This window comes from Aythya fuligula, chromosome 17, assembly GCF_009819795.1.
Source record: "Aythya fuligula isolate bAytFul2 chromosome 17, bAytFul2.pri, whole genome shotgun sequence".
NCBI classification, from domain to species: Eukaryota; Metazoa; Chordata; class Aves; order Anseriformes; family Anatidae; genus Aythya; species Aythya fuligula.
Window position 1 is genome coordinate 9,332,487 of NC_045575.1, and position 27,971 is coordinate 9,360,457.

The 27,971-nt window shown below is 47.9% G+C and overlaps 4 protein-coding genes across 4 annotated transcripts; all 4 read right to left on the bottom strand.

Moving 5' to 3' along the window:
* Positions 1-1,282: 1,282 nt before the first annotated feature.
* On the bottom strand, positions 1,283-7,247 carry LOC116496366 (glutathione S-transferase theta-1-like). Its single transcript, XM_032199400.1, has 5 exons — positions 7,110-7,247; positions 4,895-4,982; positions 4,120-4,270; positions 3,335-3,511; positions 1,283-2,459 (listed from the first exon to the last, which is right to left on the bottom strand). Exons 1-5 carry the CDS (start codon positions 7,219-7,221, stop codon positions 2,259-2,261), a joined length of 729 nt encoding a protein of 242 aa, XP_032055291.1. The 5' UTR covers positions 7,222-7,247; the 3' UTR covers positions 1,283-2,258.
* A 963-nt stretch (positions 7,248-8,210) lies between these two features.
* Positions 8,211-19,063, bottom strand: DDX51 (DEAD-box helicase 51). Its single transcript, XM_032199095.1, has 16 exons — positions 19,017-19,063; positions 18,644-18,933; positions 18,066-18,304; positions 17,789-17,939; positions 16,765-16,910; positions 16,346-16,417; positions 16,056-16,162; positions 15,408-15,516; positions 14,634-14,779; positions 13,770-13,968; positions 12,968-13,083; positions 12,751-12,867; positions 10,516-10,617; positions 9,895-9,958; positions 9,505-9,639; positions 8,211-8,748 (listed from the first exon to the last, which is right to left on the bottom strand). The coding sequence occupies exons 1-16, from the start codon at positions 19,037-19,039 to the stop codon at positions 8,722-8,724; spliced, it is 2,043 nt and encodes a 680-aa protein (XP_032054986.1). The 5' UTR covers positions 19,040-19,063; the 3' UTR covers positions 8,211-8,721.
* A 333-nt stretch (positions 19,064-19,396) lies between these two features.
* LOC116496073 (macrophage migration inhibitory factor) lies at positions 19,397-21,331 on the bottom strand. The gene is made up of 3 exons (XM_032198952.1): positions 21,136-21,331; positions 20,373-20,545; positions 19,397-19,658 (listed from the first exon to the last, which is right to left on the bottom strand). The coding sequence occupies exons 1-3, from the start codon at positions 21,241-21,243 to the stop codon at positions 19,592-19,594; spliced, it is 348 nt and encodes a 115-aa protein (XP_032054843.1). The 5' UTR covers positions 21,244-21,331; the 3' UTR covers positions 19,397-19,591.
* Positions 21,332-24,184: 2,853 nt separating this feature from the next.
* LOC116496358 (macrophage migration inhibitory factor-like) lies at positions 24,185-27,715 on the bottom strand. The gene is made up of 3 exons (XM_032199388.1): positions 27,608-27,715; positions 24,941-25,113; positions 24,185-24,251 (listed from the first exon to the last, which is right to left on the bottom strand). The coding sequence occupies exons 1-3, from the start codon at positions 27,713-27,715 to the stop codon at positions 24,185-24,187; spliced, it is 348 nt and encodes a 115-aa protein (XP_032055279.1).
* Positions 27,716-27,971: the final 256 nt, after the last annotated feature.

A 27,971-nucleotide genomic window follows, 5' to 3' on the forward strand; every position in this document is an offset into this window, starting at 1 on the left:
TATGCACAGCAGCCCTACCTAGAGATTCTGCAGGGAAATGTATGTGAAGCAGGGCACTGCTAACATTTGAGGTCTCTGCCAAGATTAGCACTCTGTACATTTCGCTCTTGGTTTTAATTGTCTCTGCTCTGATTATAGTTGAATAGAAGCTGAGGAGTTTATTGTGCTGGTAATAGGAAGTTTACTCTCTACGAAAAAGGGAGAAGTTGGAGGTCAGGAGCATGAAGCTACACAAAGTACAAGCGGTACCAACAGGAGAGAGTGCAGCAGGGTGAGATAGCTTTAGTGAGGTAGCAAGGAAGGAACTACTTTATTCCAATGGTGCACTGAGAGCCAGCCAGGTGGATGTGGTAAGCTGCAAGTTATAGAAGAAAGGAAGTGGTTGGTGGTGTGGCATAAACAGGCCGTTTTCCTTGGGTTGAGCACTGCAGGCAAACTGCTACAGCAGAAGATCAGTGCAGCACTTACAGAGGTTACTGACGAGGCAGCAGCAACGTGAGCACTCATAGGGCCAGAAGAAAGCTGTTGTCACTGAGTTTTCTGGCTGGAGTGCAACAGGCTGTCCTCGACGAACATACCAATAAAAATCAGGTGAGAATACAAGTATTGTCTGCCTGTGTCAGCACAGAAACCGAAAGAGTTTTGGGGTAAATCTGTTTTTTTCACCACTGACGTTTAGGATTTCCTGCAGGTTGGAAGAATGGAAAGGGGACTGGCCTGCTTGGCTGGTATATCTCAGCCCTGAGGGACGTGCATTGCAAGCTTTGGTTCATGGTGCCCTTTTGAACTACAGGGCAGGTTTACTCAGGAAACGCAAACACAGAAGAGACAGCTGGCTTACCCCTCCAAAACAGCAGGTCCTGGTGAGAGTGTGAGACTGGTTTGGGCAGCTGTTTTCACTTTTTCTGAGCACTGAGTCACTTAACCTGCTGTGGTATGCTGGAGGTGGCTGAGGTGGCCAAGGTGGCCAACATCTCACCACACTGCCACCACTGTGGGTGGTGTAACCACCTAGCAGATCACAGCGCAGAGACGGACAGACTTCCAGCTGCAACTGGTGCCTAACAAGGAGGAAAAAAACAGTCCTGGAAACTAGAACCCTCGTCATGGCTCTTACCTGGAAATGGAAGATTACAGAGGCAGGAAGAGGACAGGAAGGCAAGAGGCGTACAAAAGGACACAGCCAAGAGGTTATGAAGGCAGCTGCACAAGTGTGTGTAATGAATCCATGGCCGCTCCCTTCCAAATCCTGTTTACAAATCCAAACAGAACTACACATGGCAAGTGTAACCATTAACTTTACTGGAGAATCTGACACGACAGAAGAGTAGTGGAACATTGACAGTACTGAGGCACTGGTTGGTTCACCGGCTAGGCACTCCACTCACCCTGGGGCTGGCCACCACAGCTCCCTCTGCCACGGGTACTGGCCCAGCCACAGCAGCCTTCAGCAGTGGAGAACCTGGCTTAAATATCTTCCACCGAGCTGACAGGGCAGCTCAGGGGAAAGGACAGAGCACCAATATGGTTTGCGGAGGGGGACCGTGTAGTTGGCAGTGGTTTCACCTAGAAAAGCAGCTTTTCTCAGCTGTGCAGTCTGTTCCTTGTAGATTATAGCAAAAGTCTACAGTTGAGGACCTTTAGTCATGGGACTCACCCCATCCTTCTCAGACCTCACTTGAAAACCTGCACAGCCTCCTTGCTCCTAGGCTGCTACATCCCTTTATTCCGAAACGTAGCGCAGCAGCCTCTAGTGGCCAGGTGCTCCCATACGTTCCTGGGCAGGGTCCCCCAGCCACGGGCTGGTTCTTGGCCATTCTCTTTACCAAGCGAGCAAAAATCTTCCACCTGAGCTTGCTGCAAAGTGAATGTCATTTTCTACAACTAAAAGGCCTTGTTTCAGGCAGCTCTGTTCTGTCACACTTTCAGGAAATCTCTGCCGAAAAGGGCAGTTCTGACTGGCCTTGTTGCCACCTGAACTGAATTGCCTCTGTCCTGAAGCAGATCCAGTGGTGCTTGAGCAAGAAAGAAAAGCCTACAGGGCTGCAGCTCATATATCTGTAGTGGACGAGAGAAGAAAGCAGCTCACTGCACTGTGTTTAAGACTTAGTTTTCTTCACTTTTAAGTTGCAGAAAGGCTGTAATTGAAGTGCATTTTGTGGAATGGTGTTTTTGTATGATTTTTAAAGGAAATGCAGAAATATTAGGAAAAGCCTGCACAAAATAATTCATTTTAATTTGAGTGGAGTTAGCTAATTCTAGCTAGACTGCTTTAGGAGCTGGTGCTTGAAGTGCTCCAGCAGTTCAGGTGCAATTTTATCAGCGGTCAAATTCTTGGCGTTCAAGATCCCTTCGTGCGCCTCCTGGCAGAGCTGCTTCCCCACCGCTTCTTCCACCCGGTTGCGCCACGCCGCCAACTTTGGCCTCTCCTCAAAGAGGTTGTAGCCAGCACCGACAGGCTGCAGAGAGAGACAGCAACAGAACCTGGGCGTGAGGCTTCCTGCCAGCAGTCAGCCGAAGTGTTTGCCAGGGCTGGGACCAGAACGGAGCACAGATGTGCCTCTAGCTCAAGGCAGCAGAAAGTCGTGGAGTTTATGAGGTGGAGATCATCTCTGGCTCTTAGCTTGCAGGAAGCAAGTGCTGTCATCCTCAGCAGTTGCTGTCCCTTGTGACCTGCAGCAAAAGCGCAGCCACGGCTAACCCAGGGACTGCCTAACGTGGAGCACAGAGGTCCATGCACACCAATCTCTCATCTAAATACCTCTACTTTCTGTGGCTCATTTTATGACATTGATCCTGGTACTTTGAGAAAAATCAATAGATCTGTTCTAACCTAAAATAGAAGGTGATTTTCTTCCTAGGCAGCATGGGCAGTGCTTCAGTACTTCTGTCTAGGAATGAGGGTGAGGAGTCCCTATTCTGCCACTTAAAAGACAATGCAGTGGTTAACAAGGACCAGCTCCCTCAAGACAAATGCAGAGTTTACTTTCTCTCCTCCTGAATTCCTGATCTAAGGGAGCTGTTCTTCCAATCCCTCCTTCGTTCTTCTCTGTCTACTTTGTAATTTATCTTTTTTTTTCTTTTCTATTTTTTTTTTTTCCCAGAAGAAATCCAAGAAAATGGGAATTTTATCCAAACTTCTATAGGGAGAGGTGTCTCAGAGTAGGTGTTCCCTGGCAAACTCAGTTCTGGTCAAAGTCAAAACGGAATAAGTTTTAACTCCACTGAAGAGTAAACTGTGGGGAGAAAGGTCTGGCACGAAGGAGGTGGTGCTGCAGCCTGGCCTGCCCACAACCCAACTTGCATATCCAACAGCACTGCAGCTGATGCTCACCTGCATAAGCTCCACCAGCGCTACGAGGTCTGCCAGGGAGATCTCGTTGCCTACGATGAAGGGCTTGTCCTGCAAGAACTTCTCCTCAAACTGCTTCAGGACAACATTCAGCTCTTCAGTAACACCTTCCAGTTTCTCTGGAGACAGTGGCTGGCCCGTAAGGAGAGGCAGCAGCACCTGACAAGGAGAAAAAAAAAAGTTGTTTTTTTCATGTTTTTCTCGAAATTTTGTCCAGGCCTCCACCTGACTTCTTCTGAGGATTGTCCACCAGCCGTGCACAGGAACAGCTGGTACTGCTCCTCTCCCATGACCGATTAACTTCAGTGTCCATTGCTTCCTGTCTGTCCGTGTCTCCTCCCTAGAAAGTCTGAAATTTCAACCACAAGTGTCTTCTCTCAGGGGAAGGCTGCATCATCTCCAAGCAGCTGCATTTTGTTTTCCAGTGGGAGGTTCATTCTTTCCATGAAGCTGGGCAGAAGCCAGCGAGCTGGATCTGCTGTTTGCTGCTCACCCAGGACAGACACATGGGACGTGCTGCTCCAGACTGCATCTACAAGGGACGAGTCCCACAGACCTCAGGGCGTGCGTGGAGAAGTGGCTATGACTTGAAGGATCCAGACTACTTCAGTTAGGCAGAGACCTGGCTCTGCTGATCAGCCACATCAATCCCAGATCCAGTTTTGTTCCCATCTGTCAGCTGGCTTGTACATTTGCTTAGAAGGGCCTGGCACACGGGGCTACTTCCTGGGCTATAGCACTCAGTTTTTAATGTACAATGGTCTTACCTTAGTTAAGAACAGCTTGCTCCCCTTCCCACGAATGTTGACGTGCTGCCACGACAGGTACTCATCCACCCTAGCCCGTTTCTGCAGGTCAGAGGGGTACCAGTGATCAGGAGTCTTGAATTTCCGGGCCAGGTACAGGAGGATCGCAATGCTGCCAGCGAGCAAGACACAGCAGTGAGCAGGCAATCTGAGATGGAAGCACCTTGTCTTTTCTCCCTCCCCCGAATTTTGTACATGTATTTGAATTAACTGTCAGGTAGTCACAGCACATGGCAGAGTTCGTGCTGGCTTGACCAGCTGCTCATGGACAGCAATTATCTGAGATATCAGCACACTTAGGCAGACGTGGCCTGCTGTACAGTAAGCCCATGGACATTTTTGGGCAAGTATGAGCCACAGAACGAGTTCACACCACATCAGAGCTTTGCATTGCCAGGCTGTCCTGCAGCAGGTGCCTTCTGTCAGATGTAGTGCATTAAACAGCCCTTAGCTGATGGCAGAGAGCTGGAGGACAGGAGGACAGGTATTTTAGCTCAGGAACATTGCCTAAGTGCAAGCTGCCTCCAAGCAGCAGCTCACAGATTTTACCCAGTCAGTGCTGGTTGTGCTGCTTACAAGAGAAAGCTTCCCTTAAAACACAAGTTTGTTTTATGTACAGAAAGAGGTAAGCAACTGTCTGGGCTGGAGTCCCAGCAGAGGCAGCAGCACACTGGCAGAATCCAAGCGTTAGGACAACCAACGTTTTAGTAAAGGGTTGAGCTTACTCAAGCCTTACCTCTCTGCTAAGGTGAAAGAACCGTCCTTTAGTGCGGGCACTTTCATCAGCATGTTCACCTTCCTGAACTCCTCGGTCCTGTGCTGCCCTGAGGAAGGAAACGAGACGTCTTACTCACCAGTGATGCTCAGCACCCATCTGGGAGCACCTGAGGAGTCCATGGGCACCATCCGGCCTCACGTTTCCAGCTTTGACTGTACAAGTACAGTCCTGTTTAAAGTTATAAGCAATCAAGAAGTGCTGCAGGGTGCATCCTGGCTTTGCCCTATGATGTCAGCTTATTGCCTGCATACCAGAACTGTTCTGACCTTTGTCAAGAGGTTGTTAAGAGTCCTTTCATACCAGCAGTGCTTGTCAAATCAGGACTCTATCAGCACGAAGTCTGTGCTCAGAGCTTACCTGTCAGGGTACAAACCTAGAGCGAAGACCAAGCAGCTTGGAGGAGAGGGAAAGGGATCTCAGTACCACAAACACGATCCCAAAGACAGGGAGAAAGCCAGATTTTTTTTTTTTGGCTGGAATATAAGGTAATTTATATTCAACTATCTTTTTAGCCCTCAGACTAAATAGATATTTTCCCCCAGAAAGTAGGCAGAGAGCGAACTCGACTGGAGATGTTTTGTTCATTTGAAGTCTCAGCGTGCTTCACTACATCTGGGCCCAGTCCCACACACTTTTGCTCATGCCAACCTTTTCCAGTCCCCTGGCTTCGGTCATACTTGTGTATCTGTACTGAGGTTTCTCTAACACCTAACCCTCTGCCATGTCCCCACCGCATGAGTCAACTGAGAATCTCTGTGCCCCGGGAGATGCTCTGGAAGAGGTCTCACTTTTCCTAGCACTTGGCAAACCTGATTTGTGACTATTCCCCTTGTTATTTGGCTTGCAGCCTGTCTCCTCCACCCCTTTTCAAAAAGACATTGTCATTTCCTACACGCAGGTCACAGATTCCGATCCTTGGGTGTCTCTGGAGTGCTGCGTGATCTTTATCCTGGCTCACTCTTTCCCTGTTTCCTTGAGACCTCCCCTGCTGGACCCAGGAGCTTTTCAGGTGGGCCGCGATTGAACCAGCCACCAGCACAAACCACAGCGCCCGTCCCCTCACTGGTCCTTGCGTACTGAGACACTGGCACATGTCATGGCACAGTGCAGCCCCCAGGAAGGGCTCCTTCTGGGGTCAGTGTGCCCACACGCCTCTGTCCAGCACCCAGATCCTGGGGTAATCCAGCCCCAGCTCTCAGGAGCCCTGCAGAGGAGAGGTGGGTGAGCCCAGGAGCGGGATGCACCTTTAGTATTCCTGTAAGCCAAACCGCCCCTCTAAAATCCACTGACACCACGGGGCACAGAGCACTGGAAAGCTGGGACTGATTTCACTTATTTTCCTCTCAGTTTCCTGACATCTCTTTCAGTTTCTCTGTTCCCGTGATGCTCTCACGGCTTGCCCACCAGCCTCCTCCTCTCTGTTGGCTCAGCGTCTCGCCACAAGCGCTCGTTGGGAAAGAAGGGACAGGATGGGCTTAGCCCCAGCTGCAAGCAACAGCAAAATCTGTTCCTACCCAGATGAGCAAGTGAAGCAGCGAGGTGTGTTCAATGAACAGCCAAGGCACGAAGGGGAACACCCAGAGCCTCAACCACAACACGCCTGAGGTTTGTTTTTTTAGCTACGAGCTGGAGCCTCTTTTGTTTCTTTATCAGTTTCAGCCCCAGAAGCCTTCTCACCTTATATGATTTTTCAGGCCAGTATGTTAGCTCAATTTCAAATCCCGCAGAGCTCAGAAAAGGCTGAAGGGCAGTTTTTACCAGCTCTTCTTGCAAAAAAAGGGAGATGCAGATCTTTGGGCATCCTTTGGCAGAACGATAGCCTACCTCTCGGGCAGGTGTCTACCAACTCCCGGTCAGCTTCCAAACAATCCAAAATGCCTCCCTTCCGGAGCTCACGGCTTTCAGATCCCCAGTCACCGGGCTGTCCCCACCCTGCTTTCACTGCCTCTGCGAGCCTCTGCTCAGCCCCATCAGGATGAGTGCCACGGGCAGCAGGACCCGATGCAGCACCCAGGGGTGCCAGCTGCCCCGGGTGGGCAGGGCGAGCTCCCACCTGCACAGTTCCCGTTCCCGTTTAGTTCCCGTTCACAGGAGGCACAGACCCGTCCCAGCACCCCCCGAGGAGCTCCGGGGGGGGGGTCCCCGGGGGGCTTCCCCCGCCGCCACCGCTCACCTTTCATCAGCTCCACGTGCTTGAACTCGAAGGGGATGTTGTTGGTGCGGGCGAAGATGTAGAGCGCCCGGCAGGGCTGCGAGAGCAGGTCCAGGTACAGCTCCAGCCCCATGCTGCTGCTGCCGCTCCCTCCTCCGCCGGCACGGCTCGGCTCGGCTCGGCACGGCCCTGCTCGGCCTCAGAGCCCCCGCCCCGTTAGCGCCCGGCCCCACCCCGCAGGGCCGAGCCGAGCCCAGGGGCGTGCTGCGGGGCGGGCTCTCGCCCCCTGCCACTAGAAGCGCCCCGGGTGTAGTGTCAGCAGAAACCCGTCCGAAGCGGTGCACGGGGACGCGGCCCGGTGGGCGGCATTGGCTGTAGGGGGGCGGTTGGAGCAGATGATCGCTGAGGTCTCTTCCAACCTTAACGATTCTGTGATTCTACTGCCGTCCATCAACACATGAGGACGAGGAAACAAAGCCAGGAGTGAGCGGGATCGGTGCCCCTGAAGCAAAGACCCACGTGTGTGCCCAGAGGAGCTCACAGCGCTGGTTTTACTCTCCTGCTCCACCATCCGTGCTAAGCAAAACCAGCGTGACAGCGAGAGGAGGGCACTCACAGCATGAAGGCAGAGGCTGGCTTCACTTTTACAATCCCACCTCTACAGTACGCAGCCACCTCTCCTGCCATCCAACCCCCCAATCTTTCCAGCACCTTCCCCTTCCTTTCTCTCCCTTAATGTATTGCTAACACCGCTGTACAATTATTTTGTTTCACAAAATAGCAAGGCAGTGCTGGAACACTTCCTGCTGAAGGTCTTCAAGGGTGGTTGGAGGCTACAGCTGTGTGGTAGTTCTAAGCCTTCTGCCTGGGGCAGCTAAAAATACCAGGGGCATGTGTCAAATACAGACTTATGGCTCCTACTGGTAGTAGTTGACTGCAGACATTGGACATTTTACCCTGCATTAATAGTAGCCTCATATGAAACAGCATCTGCTGCTACCACTGCCCCCAAATGGAACAATGCAGGCAAGGAAACACCAAAGGCACAGGACTGCACAACCAAAAACCCCCTCAGTGCGATTTCCACCCCTGTACCCAGGAATCTTTAACAGACACAGAATGTTTTAAAAAATATTTATATAGTATTTATTTAAAAGTTCCAGGCCCTTCAGCCTAGAACAGCTCTTCAAACAGTACTCTGTTATAGACACTGCACAGGTTTTTATGCTTTCATGCACTTGCAGATACCGCTCCTTGCGCAGTACAGAACCGAGACCTGGCCCAGTTCAGAGGCAAGGAGGGCACAGTTCAGACCTTTGGTGACCAGCAGTTCCCTCAGCCCAAATTCAGAACGGTGTAGAGCTCCTTGCTAGTTTTACATATGCCAGGAGGGTATGATGCAAAACCCTTTTCAAAGCAATATTTTTTTCTTTTTTTGAAAACCAGTAAATGAACAGTGTTACCTGTGTCCCTGAAAGGGAAACAAGGTCTGTAACAGCTGACTTAAGATATGATAAGTTTGAGGAGACAACCCTTGAGCTCAGGAACCGTATCTCTGTGTTACGGTGCTAGGTAGTAGAGTCCAGCTCAGCAGCTTCAGTGCGATGAAACAATCTCCTCTGCTTGCATTCATTCAGGCTCGTTTCTGTGCTTGCTCCCCCTATTCAAAATTAAAGTTGAGAAGGTGACTGAAGATGCTCCTGTCTCAGGGTCACACAGAAGGGACTTCAGGGAGCAAAGGGACAATTTAATGATCTTTTCTGCCCAGTTCTCTGACATTCCTAATCTGCAACTCAAAATCATAGTTTCTCAAGGACAGGTATTTATCAAGAGTCCTCAAAGTAGAGAGCAGAATACTTCCCCACACCACACAGCACAACGATGTCCATTATGGATCTCTAGTCCACCAATCTGACAAGTTAAATGCTATCCTGCTTCTGTCTGAAAGCTCTCAAACTTCCTAATGGTGTGGAAGGGATGTGGATAAAAGGAAAATGGAAGGGTCTGTGGATAAAGCTTTCCTGGCTTGATACACCCAACTTGAGCATGGCTGTGAGTCTGCATGGTTGTAAATCTTAAAACTCTGGAATGACAAAAGGCAACTCAATCTCTCCATTTTGTTTGCTTGCCTCTGGGTAGCTGCCAAAACCCAAGCTCAAGAGATAAAGAGAAAGCCAACAGAGTAAAGGGAACACCACAAATACTGTCTACCCTTCTAACAGAAAACCTTCCTCTCCTCCCAACCCTTCCCAAGTACTTCAATTCTGATGCACACAAAAAAACTTCCTTCATACTGATACAGAAACAGCTCAGTTAAAGAGGTTTCTGGACTCTGATACTTGTGCTCGTCATGAGTTGCAATGAACCGTGTAAGCTGTAGTTTGATTTTTAAAATCTTCTTTCCTGTTCCAGTTACCTTGACTGTCTTCTCAAGCTTAGACAGAGCTTCCTCATATTGCTGCACCAACGGCGTTAATAACTTGCCCTTCACCAAGTGCTTCTTTATGTCTGGGATGCCAGCATCTTTCAACATCCGCAGAAACCTGCGTTCCTGTGCAACAAAACAGATACAATAGAAGAAGAAATGAAAGTAACTCCCCTTCACTGGAGTTGAGAAACCCCATTGCCTATCAGCTAGAAAATGAGCACATTTTGGAACATGCTGCCTAGTCAGGGAATAACTGAATAGGAATTTCCAAGTACAAAACTCAGCTGACTGGAGAAGGTGGAAATTAGTATGACCCTTATCTTCCTTACTCTCCTCTCTATGCTTCCTTTTCAAATGAATTTTACACCAATGACATACCTGAATTCTAAGGACCATGCTGAAAGCTAAGCCAACGTTTCCTGCACGAGCCGTTCTTCCAACCCTGAAATCAAAAAAAAGGAGCATCAAGTCAGTTTAGCCACATAGCTGCTGCCACTATCAGCTTCAAAAGTCTGATTATGAAATTCTCCACATGTAAGGAAAGTATGATTCTAAGTTTTCACGTCTAACACAGCAGGACTAGCCACATATTACAAAGGATGAGCATTTCCAGGGCTCATTTACAGCTCCAGAGCCTCTGCGGTCTTCTAAGCATCTGGAAACTCAACTTGGTGCTGTCCAGGACAATATTTCTAACTCCTGTAAAATACATTTTGTATAACAGGGTTATATAAAAGTTCTAGTTCTCTATGCTAGTTCTAGTTCTATTCTATTTCTCTATTCTAGTTCTCTACAAAAGCTAGTTCTCTATTTTAATACTACATTGCTCTGGCAATGCTAGGGATTAAATTCTGATTAAAAAAGCTATTTGCATATTGAAGTTAAAAAAAATAAATCAAAAGCTAATAAACACCTTTTAAGTGCATGTTACTTATGCTATGTATTTCAAAGAAAGCCAAGCTCAAATACCTTCCTTTTGTTCCTGGTTGTCTTACCTACCGGTGAATGTATGTCCTGATGAACTGAGGTGCGTCATAGTTTATCACACAATTCACTCCTTTAATGTCAATCCCTCGAGCAGTGGCATCTGTGCTGATTAACCTGGTTTTAAATACATGAAGTCATTTTCAGGTAACCCCTCTTGCACTACACACACAAAAAACAACTGAATACAGCACAACTCTTGCTAATCTCTGCTCAAACTGGGTAGCCAGCTTCTGGCCTCTGAACAGGAAAACAACACTATAAATCACTCCCTTAGATCAGACAGCTAATAACGCCATTTACATAAGTTCCACTGCAGCTGTACATGAAAAGCTGCTTGGTGTTTCCAGGTTCTCCAAGCACACAACACTGATCCCAGTGTACCGGAAGCTAAAAACATGTAAACCATCTGAAAAATTCTTAAATGTGCTGTGTGCATTCAGTAAGGTGTGAAATTCCGGTAGTAAAGGAAAAATTTAAACATATAGGGTTTGGACAAAAAGAAAATCCAGAAAATAATATTTACCTTCTTCTCAGGGACATCTTATAGCTGCAATCCCATATGGTTACCAAAATCACAAAGTAAATCAAAAAAATGAATAGAAGTAAAACTGTCTGCCAGTCTGGTTGGGAGTTTCTGTGGTAGGAAGCCCTAGTACTATATGTAGTTCTAGCAGTGTGGTGTAAATGCCTGAAGTAACTAGGAAAATAAAACTAACATTCACATTTTTAGGAAAAGGTACAGCATTGAAGAGGCTTTCAGGGTAGGGCATAACTGCATTATCTGAGCGTTCCCTAGGCTCCCAACCTTTGATGCTATGGCGCTGGGGAAACTTGGTGTGCTAGCTCTAAGGAACAGCACGGAGCGTAGAGTGGAGTGGAGACACCACGGCTAGGCTCTGTAATCAGATGGGGCCTCGATTGTTCTTGTGCACACAGCTGCACTTTTTGCCACCCTAAGCCAAAGACCTGTCATGTTTTGACAAATGCTGTACCCTAGTGTACTTTTTGCTCATTATAATATCATTATAATACCAAAACACACCTCCATCCCAAAAGCTACCCGCCTCCAAGGTGCGACCACCCCTCACTGAGCATGCGCTCTGAATTCCTCAGAGCCTATTACTTTAAACGGAGACGGGAAAACTTTACACCAATCATAACTAAGATATGCTTGACTAGAGCCACTCAAGCTCCACCTAAAAGATAGAAAATAATATAAATTGGCCCAAGAGAAAGGGGATGTTAGGGAAGATACCATCCCGAGGACAACATCTTTAGGACCTCCTGACTCTTGGGATCAGTCGACGGGCTGAGCCTCTCTTCCCCCCCCATTGGGACGCCTTTGGGTGAGATCTAAATACTTGCTTATAAATCTCTATAGAGCCTCTGATCCTTTTAACGCGTTTATTTCTAGGCTGCGCACCTGTAACACCTGTAACATCTATAACATCTGTAACACCTGTAACATCTATAACATCTATAACACCTATAACACCTGTGTATTTTATGCATACTAACTTGCTTTTGCAGACAGTCACTATCGCCGGCAATCCAAAAGAACCTGATTATCTGTTGCTGTAATAAACCATACTTGATTGCATTGTGATAACTCTCATTGAGTGCAACGAGGGTGAGGGTGGTTATCCGTGATAGTTCAGTGTTCTGAATCTAACCAGACCCCCAGGCGGTTAATGCATTTTTGGTGAATGTCCGAACGGACCCCCAGATGGTTAATGCATTTTTGGTGAATGTCCGAACGGACCCCCAGGCCGTTAATGCGTTTTTGGTGAATGTCTGACTGGACCCCCAGACGGTTAATGTGTTTTTGGTGAATGTCCGACTGGTTCAGTGTCCTGAATCTGACCGGGCCCGTAACGGTTAATCAGCTACACCCCTTAACGCGACAAGCAGCAACATCTATTTTCTTCCAGTAAGCACAAGATCCCCCTAACCACAGACAGTAAAGCTAAGATTTTTCAGAACTGTATGTACATTTTGGGCAACAACATGAGAAAGCAGATACATTTACTACTTGTTATGAAATAACACAACAGGCCAGTTTACATGCAGGTGTAAACAGTTCATAAGTCAGAAGACCAAAGTCCCACACCCATTTTTTAAATTGTTTCCTACATGCTCTGTTTTACAGGGGTCCTTGTTTAAGTATCTTCTTGATTCTAACTAGCTTTTCACACTAGAAATAATCTATATTTGAAGACATGCAGGAAACTTATTTAAGATACTCACAGTTGTATCTTTCCTTGTTCGAATTCTTTTATGGTTCTCTGTCTCTCACTGGGGGGTAACCGGGAAGAAAATTCAGCCACAGTGATTCCACCAAAGGCTTGAATCAGCAGGAACAATCTGTAGGCAAACAGCATAGAAACGGTCACTTCATTACCTAACTCTGTCACATCACTACAGTAGGTATGTGCCAAGTGATCTCATTAACGTGTTCATTCACCTGTGGGACGCCTCCCTGGAGTTGGTAAAACACAACACCCGGGTAAACTTCATTGTCAGCATGAAGTGCAAGAGGAGCAAAGGCTTGGAATTCAGGTTACAAGGCACGTAACATTGCTGCAGTCAGCAGGGAAGAAATTCAGAGACAAAAATTACTTCCTCCAGGCTACCTCCACTGAAACCCACCAGCTGTCTGTGACCTACACAGGCTTGGATGTTTTGCAACTGATAGCAACAAAACCAGACCCCACAATGTCACTGCTCTTAGAACAAGTCACAGCAATGGGCTGGGAGAACACAACACAAGGTAGAGGTGCAAGAACAATGTTGTTGGAGTGATCTGACTTCTTTGTGGCAAGCAACAACACGCACTGCCTTGTCTACTGGGTGACCTGTAACCACATGCCTTGAAATGCATGTGATACATATGTACGTAAAGTACAGTTGAAAGGTACTAATACATTATTACTCCATATCTCCACTCCCTATTGATAGCAAATTTAATTCTGCATGAAGACAAGTTGAATTCTGAAGAATTCTAATCCTAATCAAATGAATGCTTTTCTGTTTGCTCATTACTCAGCAAAGGCAGAGCTCTCTGGGTCATAAATACTGTCAAAGCCACTTTCTCCCAGTACCTCTGTAACACAAGGCATCATATGAAAGCTGTATTAATATATAGGCTACAAACATTTTTCCAGAGTTAAACTGATCTTCTAGTATAACTTACTCAAGCACCTTGTTTCTTTCAACAGCTACCAAGTAAAGTTACTTTCATGGTTACAAGAGAATTAATGTTATACCGATAGCCCCTCAGGAAGTGTGTATTTCTCTTCAGCATCTTGTTCAGTCTCTGTTCCATTTCTGAGTGTTTTTTTCTCAGAATATACAGACGTGAAGAGGCGAGGCTGGAATAAGCCCAACTGCTGCAGTTTCTCTGGGTCCTGGGTCAGCGTGGCTGAAAACAGCAGTTTCTGTAAAGGTATCTGAGGATAGCAGCAGCTGAAATAAATAGTACAGAGAAACTGAGCTTTGAGGTTAGGGCAAAGGACTTCCTCCAGAAGTACTTTTAGGTGATGTTACAAGGGAAGCCATTAACTCTTTTTGATGCTCTTCTGCTCTGGGCCTTTCCAGTGGGTTTTTTTCTACCCTTATTTTATAGAGGAGTTCACAGGTGGAACTGGATCAGCATTCTCAACTCAGCTGCACAACACACATCGGTCACCCTTGCCCCCATCCTAGTTGCTTCCTTCCTTGGTTGCTGATCTGTTTCTGACACATCTCTATCCTGCTATTTGAAAACAGCAGCTGCAGACACACAGTTCTAGCATTTTCCTTCAAATTCATTACTCAGCTTGCCAGAGGGCATTGCTATAGATAATGTGCAAATGATTCAAACACTTGCAATATTTGTGGATTCTTTTGATGTTGCTTTAGTCAAGAAAAGCTCGAAGAATACAGTACGGAGATTTCAGTCTAAAAGACATCCTTTAATACCAGCTGTTTACTGCCTGCTTTTTAGAGCTCTAAAGAAGTAGCTGCCTTAATTTGGCAGACATTTCTCTGAATAAGTAAGCTTTGGGAGCGCCTGTGAGTGTGCTATGAAGCAGGCATCTGAGTGCTGGCATCCACGCAAACGGTTCAAAGAAAAGCATTTTGAAACTTACCTTGCTGCTGTTACAGGCCCTGGTTTGGTCCTCTGGAAAAGCATATTGGAGCCAGAGTCATTTTCTACTTGGAATGCAGCTTTGACAACTTGGTTCAGCCAATTCTGGTGCATGTCATCAATCATACGGTCAGCTTCATCTATGATCTGAATTCACAAAGACAAAAAACATTGCTTGTTTAATACTGTCTTGTGATTAGGCAGCTTGTATTTCTCTTTTGTAACTGTAACAGTGAGTGAGAATGCAAGATGTATAGAAGCTTCTACTCCACATAATTTCTTTCCTTGCCTGTTGTTCCTCAATTGAAGGCAGAAATTTCTACCTCCAAACTTTTCCTTTTGTTTCAGTTGCTCCGTAGCCAAACCAACACTCAAACTATACAAATTCATTTGCATTTAAATACAATTGATGCCTTTGCATAAAAGATAAAAATCACCTTTAACCAAAATAGGATGGCAGCTCTGTCTCTGCACAGACTCCAATACAGTGGAAGCTACTACAGTTTGATAATTTACCCTGTTTTTTGACTGATATGGCTTCACTCCAAATTTGTGTCTGCACAAAGGTAAGACAGAAGGGGAAGTGTGTGGATGCCTGGGTGTCACAAGTTGGAATAAAACTTCTCATCGTGACACAGCTGCCTGAGCAATCTGAAGCAAGGACCAAGTCCACAAAACAGTTCCAACAGAGACGTATTTATGGACCATGAAAGAACAAAGCAGGAAGATCCAACGGACCTCGCGCTAAGGTTGGACACCTGTGGAGCTGACTCACCAGGAAGCGAAGCTGCGTCAGGTTGAACCCTGGGGTCTTGCTAATGTGGTCTGCGAGCCGCCCCGGCGTAGCCACAATGATATCAGCAAGGCTGCAGTAGCCTGTCACTCTGAAAGAACAAGCAGCTCATCACTAAGTTTCTCCCTACGCTGTAAGGCATATAAAAGAGATCCTTGGTGAAAAGACATTAAGATTTTCCCATTATTCTTTTAATTTAACTGAGAAATAATAAAATTCAAACACACAGTTTACCAGCACACAAAGACAATGCTGGACACTAAGCACTATTCTCCATCGTACTACCTGTTTAAACAGAAAGTGACATTATTCATTGCCCTGAAGAAAAAGCCTAATAACTGCAGCAAACCCCCTAACAGTCATTTGTACCTGTGGGCACAAGGTAAACGTTTGCATTCTACTCAGCTGGTGAACAACCCCAAAAATCTAAAAACACAACAACCACAAAGAGGGGTAGTAGCAGGCACTTTGTCAAAAACATGTAGGTTCATGTGGTAGACACATGAACCTACTATCAAAAATCATCACTGCATGATGGTGTGATGCAATAAGCGCTATTTTGACCTCTGCTCACCAAGATTAAATAGCTTACAATCCCCACAAACCTTATCAAAAGAGCATTTAACCTACTTTTTCTGGACAAGCATCTCCTGTTCCTTTGCAAAAGATTTCTGGCCAGTAATTGAAACGACCTTCAGACCTGTCCCATCAGTGTAAATGTTGAACACTTTACTCACCTGCAAAGAGATGTGCTTTGTTAGCCACAACAAAATCAGTGAAAGTAATACTTCATTAATAACATCAAACCCACTGACAGCGTGTTCAAACTGCATCCCTGAACAGTCAGACAAAATATTCCTTGCACCAGCCCTTCCCTCAGCCCAGTTCTCAGTGAAAAGCTGAAGAGCTAAGTTATATACCTGTTGTGCCAGTTCCTTGGTGGGCAGAACAACCAGAGCTCGTACTTGGCAAACTACTCGATCTAGCAGAACCTGCCAAAACAGAGGCCAAATAAGTCCCTGAAAGCCATGGGGTGAAAAGGAGCTTCTTGTATCTAAGCTAGTGAGAAGAGATGGCTGTGACACTTTCCAGAGTTCTATGCTTCCATTTTACTCCCCTCCATACTCCCAACTCCTCATGCTATGCCTGTTGTCTGCAAAAAGGAGTAGGATGCCGCGGTGAAGAATACTCCTCCTACAGCTCCTTCAGAAAGCTCTGAGCAAAATATCTATTTGCATCCACAAATTCCTTGGCTTTCTAACCCACTTTTAAGTTCAGGACGGGGTTGATTTTGTTCAAGCAAAACATTTGCCCTATGTTTTGCTGGGGGTAAACTCACCTGTACTATTGGTATGACAAAGGACAGGGTTTTACCGCTGCCAGTAGGTGCCGAGACACAGATGTCTTTGGGGCGGTATCCTCCCTGCCCCATCAAATACCCATTGGACGCACTCTGCAGAACAGCAGGAATCACCTCTGCCTGAACTGAACAAAAATGGGAATAAACATTACCTACAGAGTTAATGAATGGGATTAAGACTCATCTAGGAAAGCAGTGTTTTATACAACGAATCTATTTCCCTATCTGTGCTGTTGCTGCTACAGACATAAGAGAGGAAGAATAAAAAACATCTTAGTAGAAATGCTATGTTTTTTCCCTGGTTCTTTTTCATTCATGAGCTTAGCAGTGAACACGGAGATTTCCCGCTCCAAGAATTCAGCTATTTCTAGCACTCAGCATAGATGTTACTGTGTTAAATATTGTTTTCAACTCATACATGTCTTGTCTTCGTGTTAGGGTGACACTGGGCAGATTTAAAACCCATGAGCGCTTGTCTATGAGCATCCTTTTTTTGGAGTACAAACTACACCTATAAAAACACATACTATGCAACAGAGCAATGAAGCAACATCTGCCAAGGAGAAAAATGAACACCTCCTGTAGGCTTTGAAGTCATTCAAGTTTGCTGCTCCCTTTAACTCCTTTTAATGAGTTGAACAGGTTCCCAGATTGGTCCAGTTAGTACCAGAGATTGTGGAAGGCAAGGAAATAAAGCACGTGCATAGAACTAAGGGGGAAAAAAGGAGGATACAGGCAAGATCGGTCTCCTGTGGGTGCTGTGAGCTGTTACTTCAAAAGACATCTTTTGTCACGCTGCATTTATGACTAGATATACCAAATTTTATTATTCACCCTTCCTAAGTCTTTGAAAGTAAAGTGTTAAAACTAGTATCATCATTTCAGTGCATTAAGTTTGCTTTTGTGCTATATTTTATTTCACTGAACACATGATACATGCAGCAACAGATTCAGGAACTACATAAGTGAATTCAGAAAGAAAGAAAGAGCACTATCAAGGTACCTGGAAAAAAGGACTCTATCCCATTCATTTGCAGCTTTTTCAATAGCTTTGGATGAATTCCTGGGACATCCCCCACTGGAATCAGGTTCTCTTTGATACGTTTTTGCAGTAATTTGGGTTGAGCGAGCCACTGTGGTAAAAAGGGCTGAACCTGAAATGGAGGAAAGACAGTCACAAAGTGTTTCTGCCATCAAATGAGCAATACCATACATTAAAATAAGCTGGTAAGATGCCTGTTTATACCCAACCATCATCAAAATTCAGTCAAGCTAGTTACCTTCTGCACAGGCTTTCTGTCATAGTCTCCGAGAACCACCAAGCTGGAAGGTGGCGGAGTTGCTTCTTCCCCCGAGGCTGCTACAGGCAGCTCCTCCTTTGTGCTTTGGTTTCCTTCAGCTCCTTCGCTGCGTGCTTTTTTGCTTTCAACTCCCTCAGTTTCACCATTCCTCTTCTTCCTTTTAGATTTATTTTTAAGATTTCTTCTGTCTTCCTGTTGTTTAACATCTTCTTCAGAATCTAGATAACAGAAATACAAAGCTGCAGGTCAGAGCATGCTTCAAAAACGTGATACAGGAAACACTTTACACCACAGAATGTAGTCAGCAATGTGCAAGCTCATCCTTCCTCTTAAATCCAAGTGCAAAACATTGCGGTGGTGGTATAGAGACGGTGGAATACTAAGCTGACACACATTGCCCTTACACTAAATTCACCCCCAAAGCTTGTAGCATAGGGCTTCAGAAAGAGAACTTTCCTCTCAAATAAACCCAGCGAGGTACTCAAAGGGCACCTCACACCTATCTTTCGGCTGAGAACCGCCGCCCCATCGCGCCAGGCCCCCCCAGCCCCTCTCACCACCGCCTGCTCCACGTCCCTCGGCGGGCGCTGCTCCTCCATCCTCCTCCTCCTCCTCGCTGCCTCCTGCTGCCCGCTCCGCAGCCTCCCGCCGCCTTCCCCGCCGCTCGCTCCCCGGGCTCGCGGTCTCGCCGCCCGCCGCGGGCTCCCCGCCGGCTCCCCGGGGCCTCTCATCCCGCTGCCGCCTCAGCTGCCGGGCCCTCGCCTGCTCGCGCAGCCGCTCCAGCAGGACCCGGGCCCGCTCCTGCGCCTCGGCCCCGGCCTCCTCCTCTTCCTCCTCCGCGGCGTACCTGAAACAGCCGAGAACGAACGCGTCAGGCCCGGCCCCCGCCCGCCACAGCCCGGCTCTCAGCCGCCCGCCGGCCCCGGGCACCTGGTGATGGCGAACAGCGCCATGGCGGCGGCACCCAGCGCCACAAGATGGCGTCACGGCGCCGGGGGCCGCCACAAGATGGCGCCACGGGGCCCGCACAGCAGCAGAAGGCTCCAGAAGAGGCGCGAGGCGGCGCTGCCCTGAGGCGAGGAGGCGGCCCCGGCCTCGCTACGGCGCTGGCGGTGACACGGAGAAGGCGACGAGGCGGCCTGAAGGCGCCCCCAGCGCCCAGCAAGGTAGAAATCACCGAGGAGCGCTGCCACACACCCTGCCCTCAGTGAAATACACAGCCTTACAAGCAACACCGACCCTCAAGCATTTATTCCTCCCAGCTCTCAGCCCCCACCACCCTCCCAACCCGCCACAGCTTACACCAGACGGTTTTATTTCTAAATCTTTATTCGTTTCCTACACGGAAAAAACAGAGGAATGTCGAAGCAGCAGTATCCAAACACACGAGCAAGGAGCCATCGCTCCGTGAGGGCACAAAAAGCAGCCCGGGGCCCCTTGTGCCGTGGTCTCTATGGGCAGCGTGAGGGTAGGTCCAGGAGCAGCCTTTTCGTACGGGGGGAGCTCTACGCGAAGGTGGAACCATTCCAGCCCACATTGGCAGCATTCATGTCGAAGTAGTTGATGTACACCCTGCAGAAGAGGCACAAATACAGTGACATTTATGTAAGTGATGAGAGAGAGACGGCAACAGGATATTGGAGAGTGCTTCCTGTTCCCCAGAAAGAAAAAAAAATGTAGTTTTGTTTCTACCAAAATCCAGTTAACTTGTCTGACAGAACCCGTAACAGCAAATATTCCTTGGAGGCCTGGAACTGTACTTAATCTTTTAAATATAAACTCTTCTTCAGTCAGGGGCTGTTCAGACTCCAGAGATGTTTTGTCTCTTCCCTCCAGCTCTGGGATGCAGGAGGCAGCAGGTTCCTCCTGGCCTTCACTGCTCCCTGCGGATATTCCCCAGAGTCCTGCCAGTCCATGAGGGAGCTGTTCACAGCCAGATAGTTCATTCCTACCCTGTCTTTCAGCTCCGGCCTGTAACTCCTACTCCCTTGAGCTTCTAGCCTCAAACTATAAGACAACATCACACCTCAGAGGCAAAAGACTCTGCAACCTGTTAATACCCTGGTATTCTTCCCTACTCTGAGGGCAGGAAGCCATTTGACAGCAGAGGCTCAAGGGAAAGTTTGTAGGCAAACTCTTACGTGGATGCAAGAATGTTGCAAGTGCTCACTTTGTATTCTGTCAAACACATGGACTTATTACTGGCTTTTTATGCTTTCAAATTAAGTTTTCAAGGCAGTTTCAGAGCACCAGAGGAACAAGGTCAGCCTCACACCCCAGCCTTACCTGTCTGCAGATACGTGCAAGTGCTTAGAGATCAGATCGCACAAGAGCTTGGTGTAGGTCTTGTTCTGCTGCCCTCCTATTTTGCCAATGCTGTAGAGGCTGCAGAGAGCACAGGGATCCGTGGAGCCCCCGAAGGACATCATCTGGTCAGGTATGATGTGCACAGCGATGTACTGTGATGGGAGAACAAACAGTTAGGGAATAAGTCAATTAATTCCCTCTCCTCATGGAGACTTGTTGAGGTACCAAACTCAGCATTAAGCATCGTGCAGCTAGCTGTGTGCCATTCTGGAGGCCAATAACAACTCCCAGCCTCCTTATGGGGCCTTGGACCACTAGAGGCTGCTAGGATCTCCCCAGATGCTGGGATCCCCCCGGATGCTGTCTCTGGGCTCCAGATCCGAAGGCTGAGTTTGGGCAAAGCTGCAGGCGAGGCAGCCGCTTCCCCCTGCCGCTGCTGCGGCCGTGGGGCACGCGGTCGGTGATAAGGGCCGAACGCTGCGTTCCCGTGCCAGGAATCACGCCCCAAATCACACCCCAAAATCACACACACCCCAAATCACCGCAACCCACGGCTCTGCCCGTCCAGGCCGTCCCTACAGGCGGCGTAGGGAGGAGGAGGAAGAAGCGGCCATGTGCACCCAGCCACCCGCTGCCCCGGCGCCTCCCCAGCCCCGCGTCCCTCCCGATCCCTGCCCGGCCCCATCCCGGGGCGACCCCGCTTCCCCGTCCCCGTCCCCGTCCCCCCGCCGCCCTCCCCGACCTGCGCGGGTTTGCCGGTGGCCTTGGCCAGCTGCTGGGTGAGCTCGCCCAGCAGGCTGTCGGGCACGGCGTCCTTGCAGACGTTGGTCTGGATGGCGAACATCGGCATGGTGCCGGTAGGGTTGGTGGCGGCGGCGGAGAGCAGAGGAACGGGAACGGCACCGGGACCGGGACCGGCAGCGGCGGCGGCGCAGTGGGGCGAGGGGGCGGCGGCGGCGGCGCTTTTAGGGCGAGCGGGGCCGAGCCGAGCCGGCCTTAAAGGGGCCGCACCGCTGGGGAGGGGGGGCCGGAATCCCCCACACACCCCTACACGCACACCCTACACCCCCCCCACACTGCAGGGACCCGCCACAACGCCCATCCTAAAAAAATAAATTAAAAGGGCCGCCTCTCCTGGCAGTTATAAAATGGGGATATTGGCCCTGGATGGGAAGGGGGTTGTGTCCTTTTGCAAAATCGAGGCATATTTGTGCTTTTTTTTTTGTTTTTACCGTGTGTGTAGCTGTTACACAATGTGAGCGAAAATGCATCTGGCTGGTGGGCTCGATAATTATTCTCTGCTGTGCTTCACTCAGATCGCAAGTGATCTTAGCATCCTCATTTTCATACCAGATTTTTAGAAAAAAAAAAAAAAAAGGATTTTCTTTTCTTCCTTTCTTTCTCATTCCGTTGCTTAGAAAGGGAACGGTGTGAGCCCGTTCCTTGGGGAAAGGCGTCTTGAGAGATGGGCCTTCTGCTGGCTATGTGATGTGATGCACGTAGGCTGCAGAGGGCACGACTCGCCGCCCTGCTTCCCGCTGCAGCTTGGCGCTGGTTGAAATGACTCACGGGAAGGCAAAAGAGAATCAGGCCCAGAGCCCTCTGTGTGCAGACATTTTCCAGACAGGAATCGAGCACGTTAATTTTTAACAAAGTCCCGGTACTGCTGCTGCTAGAATGCTCGTTGGTACATCTGCATTGCACATGTGAATACACATAGCCCTGAACAAAGAGCAGAAGGTGATCTGAAGAGGCACAGGCTGTCCCACAGAACTGGCAGGACTTGAAGTGCTTACTTTCGTTTTAGTGATTAACAGCACTATTGAGACCTGAAGATGTTTCCCTCTGCACAGCACCGCTTATTCCTCCCACCTTTCTCCCTCCCAGAGTTGTTGCACAGGTGTGGGGTGGGAGTTCCCTGGCTAAAAAACTTGGGAGAGCAACAGGACCACGGGGGTGATGCTCTGCGGCCCGCCAGGCCCAAAACACCAGCCCCTGGCCATGCTGCTCACACCATGGAGAGACACCTGCAATTTCCTTCTTGTGTCCCCTTGACTGGGGAAGTAGCAGAGAGTATATTTTCATGGCTTGTAAAGATGCATTTTTAAAAGTTAGATAAGTACTAGCACGCATCTGTGCACCTTTCCCTCAAGTGATTACTCCACGTGCGTGTAATCATGTTTTCTGGATGAATCTGCTTTAGAACAACTGCTTGTGATTAAAATAAGAACATGAAGTGTGTCTAAAACAGAAAGAAGCTGAAAGGTAAAATGTTTTACAGAAATACATCTAACAGCATTCTAATGATGAACTAGAGCCAAAAAAAAAAAAAAAAAAAAAAAAAAAAAAAAAAGCTTAAAAAGCTTTCATATTCCCTATTAGCATAAAGCATGGTTGTTAACAAGTAGAGGTGGTCTTGACTGTACTTGGTCTCAGAGTTACCTTAGGAACATGCAGGTCAGTGTTTGGATGCTCTGAGAATAACTCAGAAAGCATCTAGCACAGAAAGGCTTCAGCAGAGATGGGAGTTGGCTGGAGCCTGGGGTCTTCCCTGGAGCCTGACTGCAAATAGCAGGGGCATTTGCTGGTTGTGGTTGGACATGCTTGGCTTCACTGCAGTCAGAGCCAGAGCACAGAGCCATTGGGCCAGGGAGAAGGAGGCAGGAGAACATCAGAAGATGCCGGTGCCGTGCCTCCAAGAGCAGACAGAGGAGGTGCTCTGAGCTGCTGGCTCAGTGAGAAAGGCAGACTGATTTCTGGAGAAGGGAACGGCCTCCTCAGCCAAGGTCCTGCTGTGTTGAGGGGCCCTGTAGCCATTGTCTATGAGCAATTCTGCTGAAAGAACACCTACCTCGTGCCATGCCTTCCTCAGTGGGCGACTCTGCAAGGCTTTAAGTAGGGGTGAACAAGCTGAGATGGGGGCTATTCTTCCCCCCCAAAAAAAATATTTTTTTTTTTTTCTAAAAAAAAAAGGACACCTGATCTCAGAGCTCCAGGAAATAGTTCTGCATTCAATCTTTCTATTTTCCTTTGGAAGCAAATTATATTATCTGACCCAGGGCTTGAATAGTATTTAAGTGGAAGTCTTCCTTTCATAATTCACCACTTTGACATCTGGGAATAGCTCACTGTGTCTCCCTCATTTTGAGCCGTGCTCTAATCTTCATTGTCATTGCAGATTGCTCAAGGGATGAAAGGGGAGGGCAGGACAGCAGACAGTGGGTTTTTTCCACTTACTCCCTCTGTCTGCTGTGAACCCTGGGAGACTCCTGCAGCACGAGCGTCTCTGCTGAGCAGCTAGATGTCTGCCTAGTGTAGGATCTAAGGAGGACCTGGACTGCAACCCAGCCCTTTTCAATAAAACACAACCCTGCGTTCCCCCTTTTGAAGTGAGGTCCATGCACCACATCAATAGCCACATCCCGACGTACATTTACGCATATTTTGAAAACAGAACTATCTTGACTTGATTAAGTTTGTTCAGACTGCTCAGAATGAACCCAAATGGAGTGTTCATCTTCAAAAGGAGAAACTGTTTTAAAGACAAGGGTCTATTAGGAATATTTTAAGAAAGCACCCTCCCATCTCAGCCACAGGCCCTTCCAGGATAAGGAGAATCTCAGGTGTAAAGGTTCCCGCTGTTCTTCTACTTTTATTGAGGCAGCAGACAAGATGTTAGGACAGCACCCCTGGCTTTTACACTCATGGCATACACAGATAACACAACTAGAGCTGCAGTGTGCAAAAATCACGGTGTGTGTTCAGAATAAGCTCTCACCACCTCAGAGCACTTAAGCAAAGGTGGTGTTGTTCCAGCCCACGTTGGCAGCACTGATCTCGAAGAAGCTGACATAAATCCTGAAAGAGAAGAGAGGTGCTGTTAGCTGCTGAGAGGAGAGCGCTGCAGCTGGCCAGGGTGCTCCTGCAGCAGGACATGGTCCTGCTGCTGCCTGGCCCCAGAGCTCAGCACATCGCAGGGCCACACCACCTCTCTGCAAGCTGCACGTTGCCTCCTGCAGTTTCTGGAAGGTAAATTCATGTGTTGTAACCCCAGATGCCTTGTCCACTTGCATCCTGGAGCTGGGAGTGGTTTTCTGCTTCTTGTTTTAAGGCAATCTCAGGATGCTATATCTAAAGTAAAGTGACACGAAGTCAGTTCTGGGGCAGATTGGTGTACGTTCAGGAGAAGCACTAGAAATGCTTCTATCTAAATCAAAGCTCTTACAAGAGACCTCCACCTGTATCACACTGACAGTGAGGAGGTGTTGGCAGATATTACTCTAATCACCAAATGTATCTGTACCTGGGCTTGTGCATGTATGGTACCTGAACCTCCATCGCTTTTAACTAAGATTTTACAGCTTTTGGGCTCTGCAGCTCATGCAGTTGCTCCTTTCCTCTTTCTAATTGAAGAGTTGCTCTATTGACTTGGCATTTAGCATCTTCAAGGAGTATGTTAACAGGAAAACACCAGAGGACAAGTTTGGGACTAAGAGCTTTGACAATCTGTGCAAAGTCACATCAGACAAGTTGCTGTGTGAGCTCACCTGTCAGATGGTATTTTCAGCTGTTTGTTCAGCAGGTCACAGAGCAATTTGGAGTAGACCTTGTTCTCCTGCTCTCCTATCTTCCCAATGCTGTAAAGAAAGCACATAGCACAGGGGGCTGTGGAGCCGCCGAAGGACATCACCTGATCAGGAGAGATCTGTATTGCTAGATACTGTTGGGGAAAAAAATAAGAAAAGAAAAAAAAAAGAGGAGTATTATCTTCCTTTGCCATGTTAGGAAAAGTTTTGAAAATCGCAAAATCCCAGATGCCATTACTTAGGCTTTTGAATTTTTCTTGTATGTACTTCATTGCACTCTCAGATCTCCTGAATGTTTTTCTGCAAGTCACAGAGATGAGAAGGTAAAAAGTACTCTCATAATATACAATTTGGGGATAGAACTGATGGCTGCTTTCCTAGCTAAAACTACTAGCAACACATGAAACTGAAAAGGACGGTCACTGGCAGTTACAGATATTTTTTTACCACTTTCTGCAGTGCAAATAGGTTCACTCGTGCGCTTGTGAAGTTACAGTGGAGCACCGATCTTTCCCTGCCTTCTGTCTTCTTCTTGAAGACTTTGTCCTCCAAGCCTTGCTTGCTACACTCAAGGCTTTTGTGTGTTGGTACCCAACTGTACAAGCTTGCATTCTTCTGAGACGTTCCCTTCTGTGTTAAGGGCCAGAACAAGGCATCATGACAGCTAGGCTTGGGAGTCTCCGTTCCTAATGATTACTCTGTTCAGGTAAAGATAATTGGGGTGGGGGGCGGATGGACACACTGCACCTCATGTGCAGGACAGCCCCTTCCTGAGCTTGAGCAACTTCCCCTGGCTAGCCAGCACCACCTCTGCTCCTCCTGCGGCCAGGAGTGAAGCCAGGACATGGAGAAACAAAGGCAGAACTGAAGCAGTGGGTGGTCCAGAGTCTGCTGTGTAGGCAGACCCTGCTGAAGCATTCAGAATGGGGCAGGAGGCATGCCTAGGGAGGAGGGGATCCTAGCAGTGCCCAGTGCCTGACAAATGTTGCAGTCTTGCAGTGAACGCTGTAGGTAATTGCAGGCTTTGACCCCAGAGCACCCAGTCCCATACTGGAAGATGGGCTCTGGACGCTCTGCCCAAGTACAGCGTTGGGAGGAGGACCCTGTAGCAGCATTGTCTTGGCTGCCCATGAGATTGGGGTGGAAAGTTCAGGTGCTGAGCACTCAGTGACATGCAAAACAGACAGAATCTGCTCCAAGCCACCAGGCTCTCCCTGCCTATGCAGGGATGAGTGAATGCTGCCGGGGTTTGCAACTGCATTGCTCCAGCCCCACGTTCCTGAGAGATTTTGCACCTCACTGGCTCCTGCTGCAGTCTTCCCTGCTGAGGTAAATGTGAACTGACACAGCTGAGGTCTAGACCAACACCCCCCTCGTTAAACAAAATACAGCTTAATCCTGCTTTTGTTCTTGATAGCAGGAAAACTGGAAGAAAGTATCCATGTTACCATTAACGAGCAGCCTGCAGTTCTCCCTGCTGCTAATGCGTAGTGTCACATCCACACACTGGGGAATCCAGGGATCAGTTCCTTTGGCACCCATTTGGCTTCTGTTCTTACCCACGTTTATTAGTAGCGCATCGTTGGAATTCAGCAGCAATTAACCCCCTCGTAAAAAAAGCAAGCCTGAGTACCAGGAAGCATCTGGGTAATTAGCCTTGGCTGCCATTTACAGCTTGTTTGGGTGCAAGGTGCATCCAGCCACAGCAGCGCAGGATGAACCAAGGGGATCCTGCTGAGGTACCACTTTTCCAGCCCCGTTCTCCCCAGCTGGACACCCTGTGCTCTAAGCTCGCTGCATGCCACTTGTAGGTACACACACACCTCTAAACACCTATCCCAGAAGCAGGTTACTATTTAAAAAAACAAGCTGAGATATTAATCACCATTATTTTCACCTTAAATGGTTTGAAAATGTTTATTGAAATGTTATTTCCAATAAATAATAATAATAATAATGAAAAAAACAACAAACACCACTGATTAAAAAATCAGATTTTTTTTTCAGATGGTACCATTTCCTGCGAGAGGAAAGCTCTGCATTCCTGCCCCCCCTAATCCTTTCCTTCTCTCTGATATATCCAGGAGACTCTCTCCTTTTCTTTTGCCTCCTTTGTCACGAAGAGTTTGCCTGTCCTAAAAAAAGACTTTGTTGTTCCCTCTGTATTTCGAAGTAATGTTACATGTCCCTTCCACAGGGCTGCACAAGCCTGTCCCAGCTGCATCCCAGCCCTGCCCTCTAGCTTTATATTCAGAGCTGTTATGCAAGAACTGGCAGAGGACAACCTCTGCTCCCCCAAACAGGAAGCATTTGTTTGCTAGATTGATGAAATTTTATTTGAAGAGGGGTAGAGCACATCAGTCTCACAGAAGTAGTCAATTATCTTCCTGCATGGGTTGAAAACAAAAATAATCCTACTCCCATTTTTGGTTTAACCTGTTTTCTGGAGAGATAAGGCTTATACAAGCCTAAAACCTGCTCCTGAAATAACTCCCTTCAGCCAGATACTGCAGAGATTGATTTCCTACATGTTTAATGAGACCGGCTGGCTGCGCAGCTCTTTCCTGAGAAATGGCCCATTGCACAGGCACACTTGGCTAAATGGAAACCGCAAGCATCCCGACTTACCTGAGCTGGTTTTCCCATTGCCTTTGATAACTGCTGGGTGAGCTCTCCTGTGAAAGACTCGGGAACTTTGTCCTTGCTTATATTTGTGTTAACAATGAATTTAGGCATCTTTGGGTCGCAAGAGGCTTTTCTTTCAGCTCGCCTCGTTCACAGCACGGCTTTGCTCCCAACACACCTGCTAGATTGTTTACCCCACCGAGAAGGAAAGCGTGCCAGGAGCCCTTAAATAGCCAGCAGTGACGTGCCCTGCTGCTCCGGGGGGAGCAGGAGTCCCTCGGCAGAGAAGGGGCCGCCTGTGCTGCTGGCTGCTGTTGCAGGCAGTCCAGGTAAAGCTTCTGCAGGAGATGGAGCTGGCTGCTCTCAC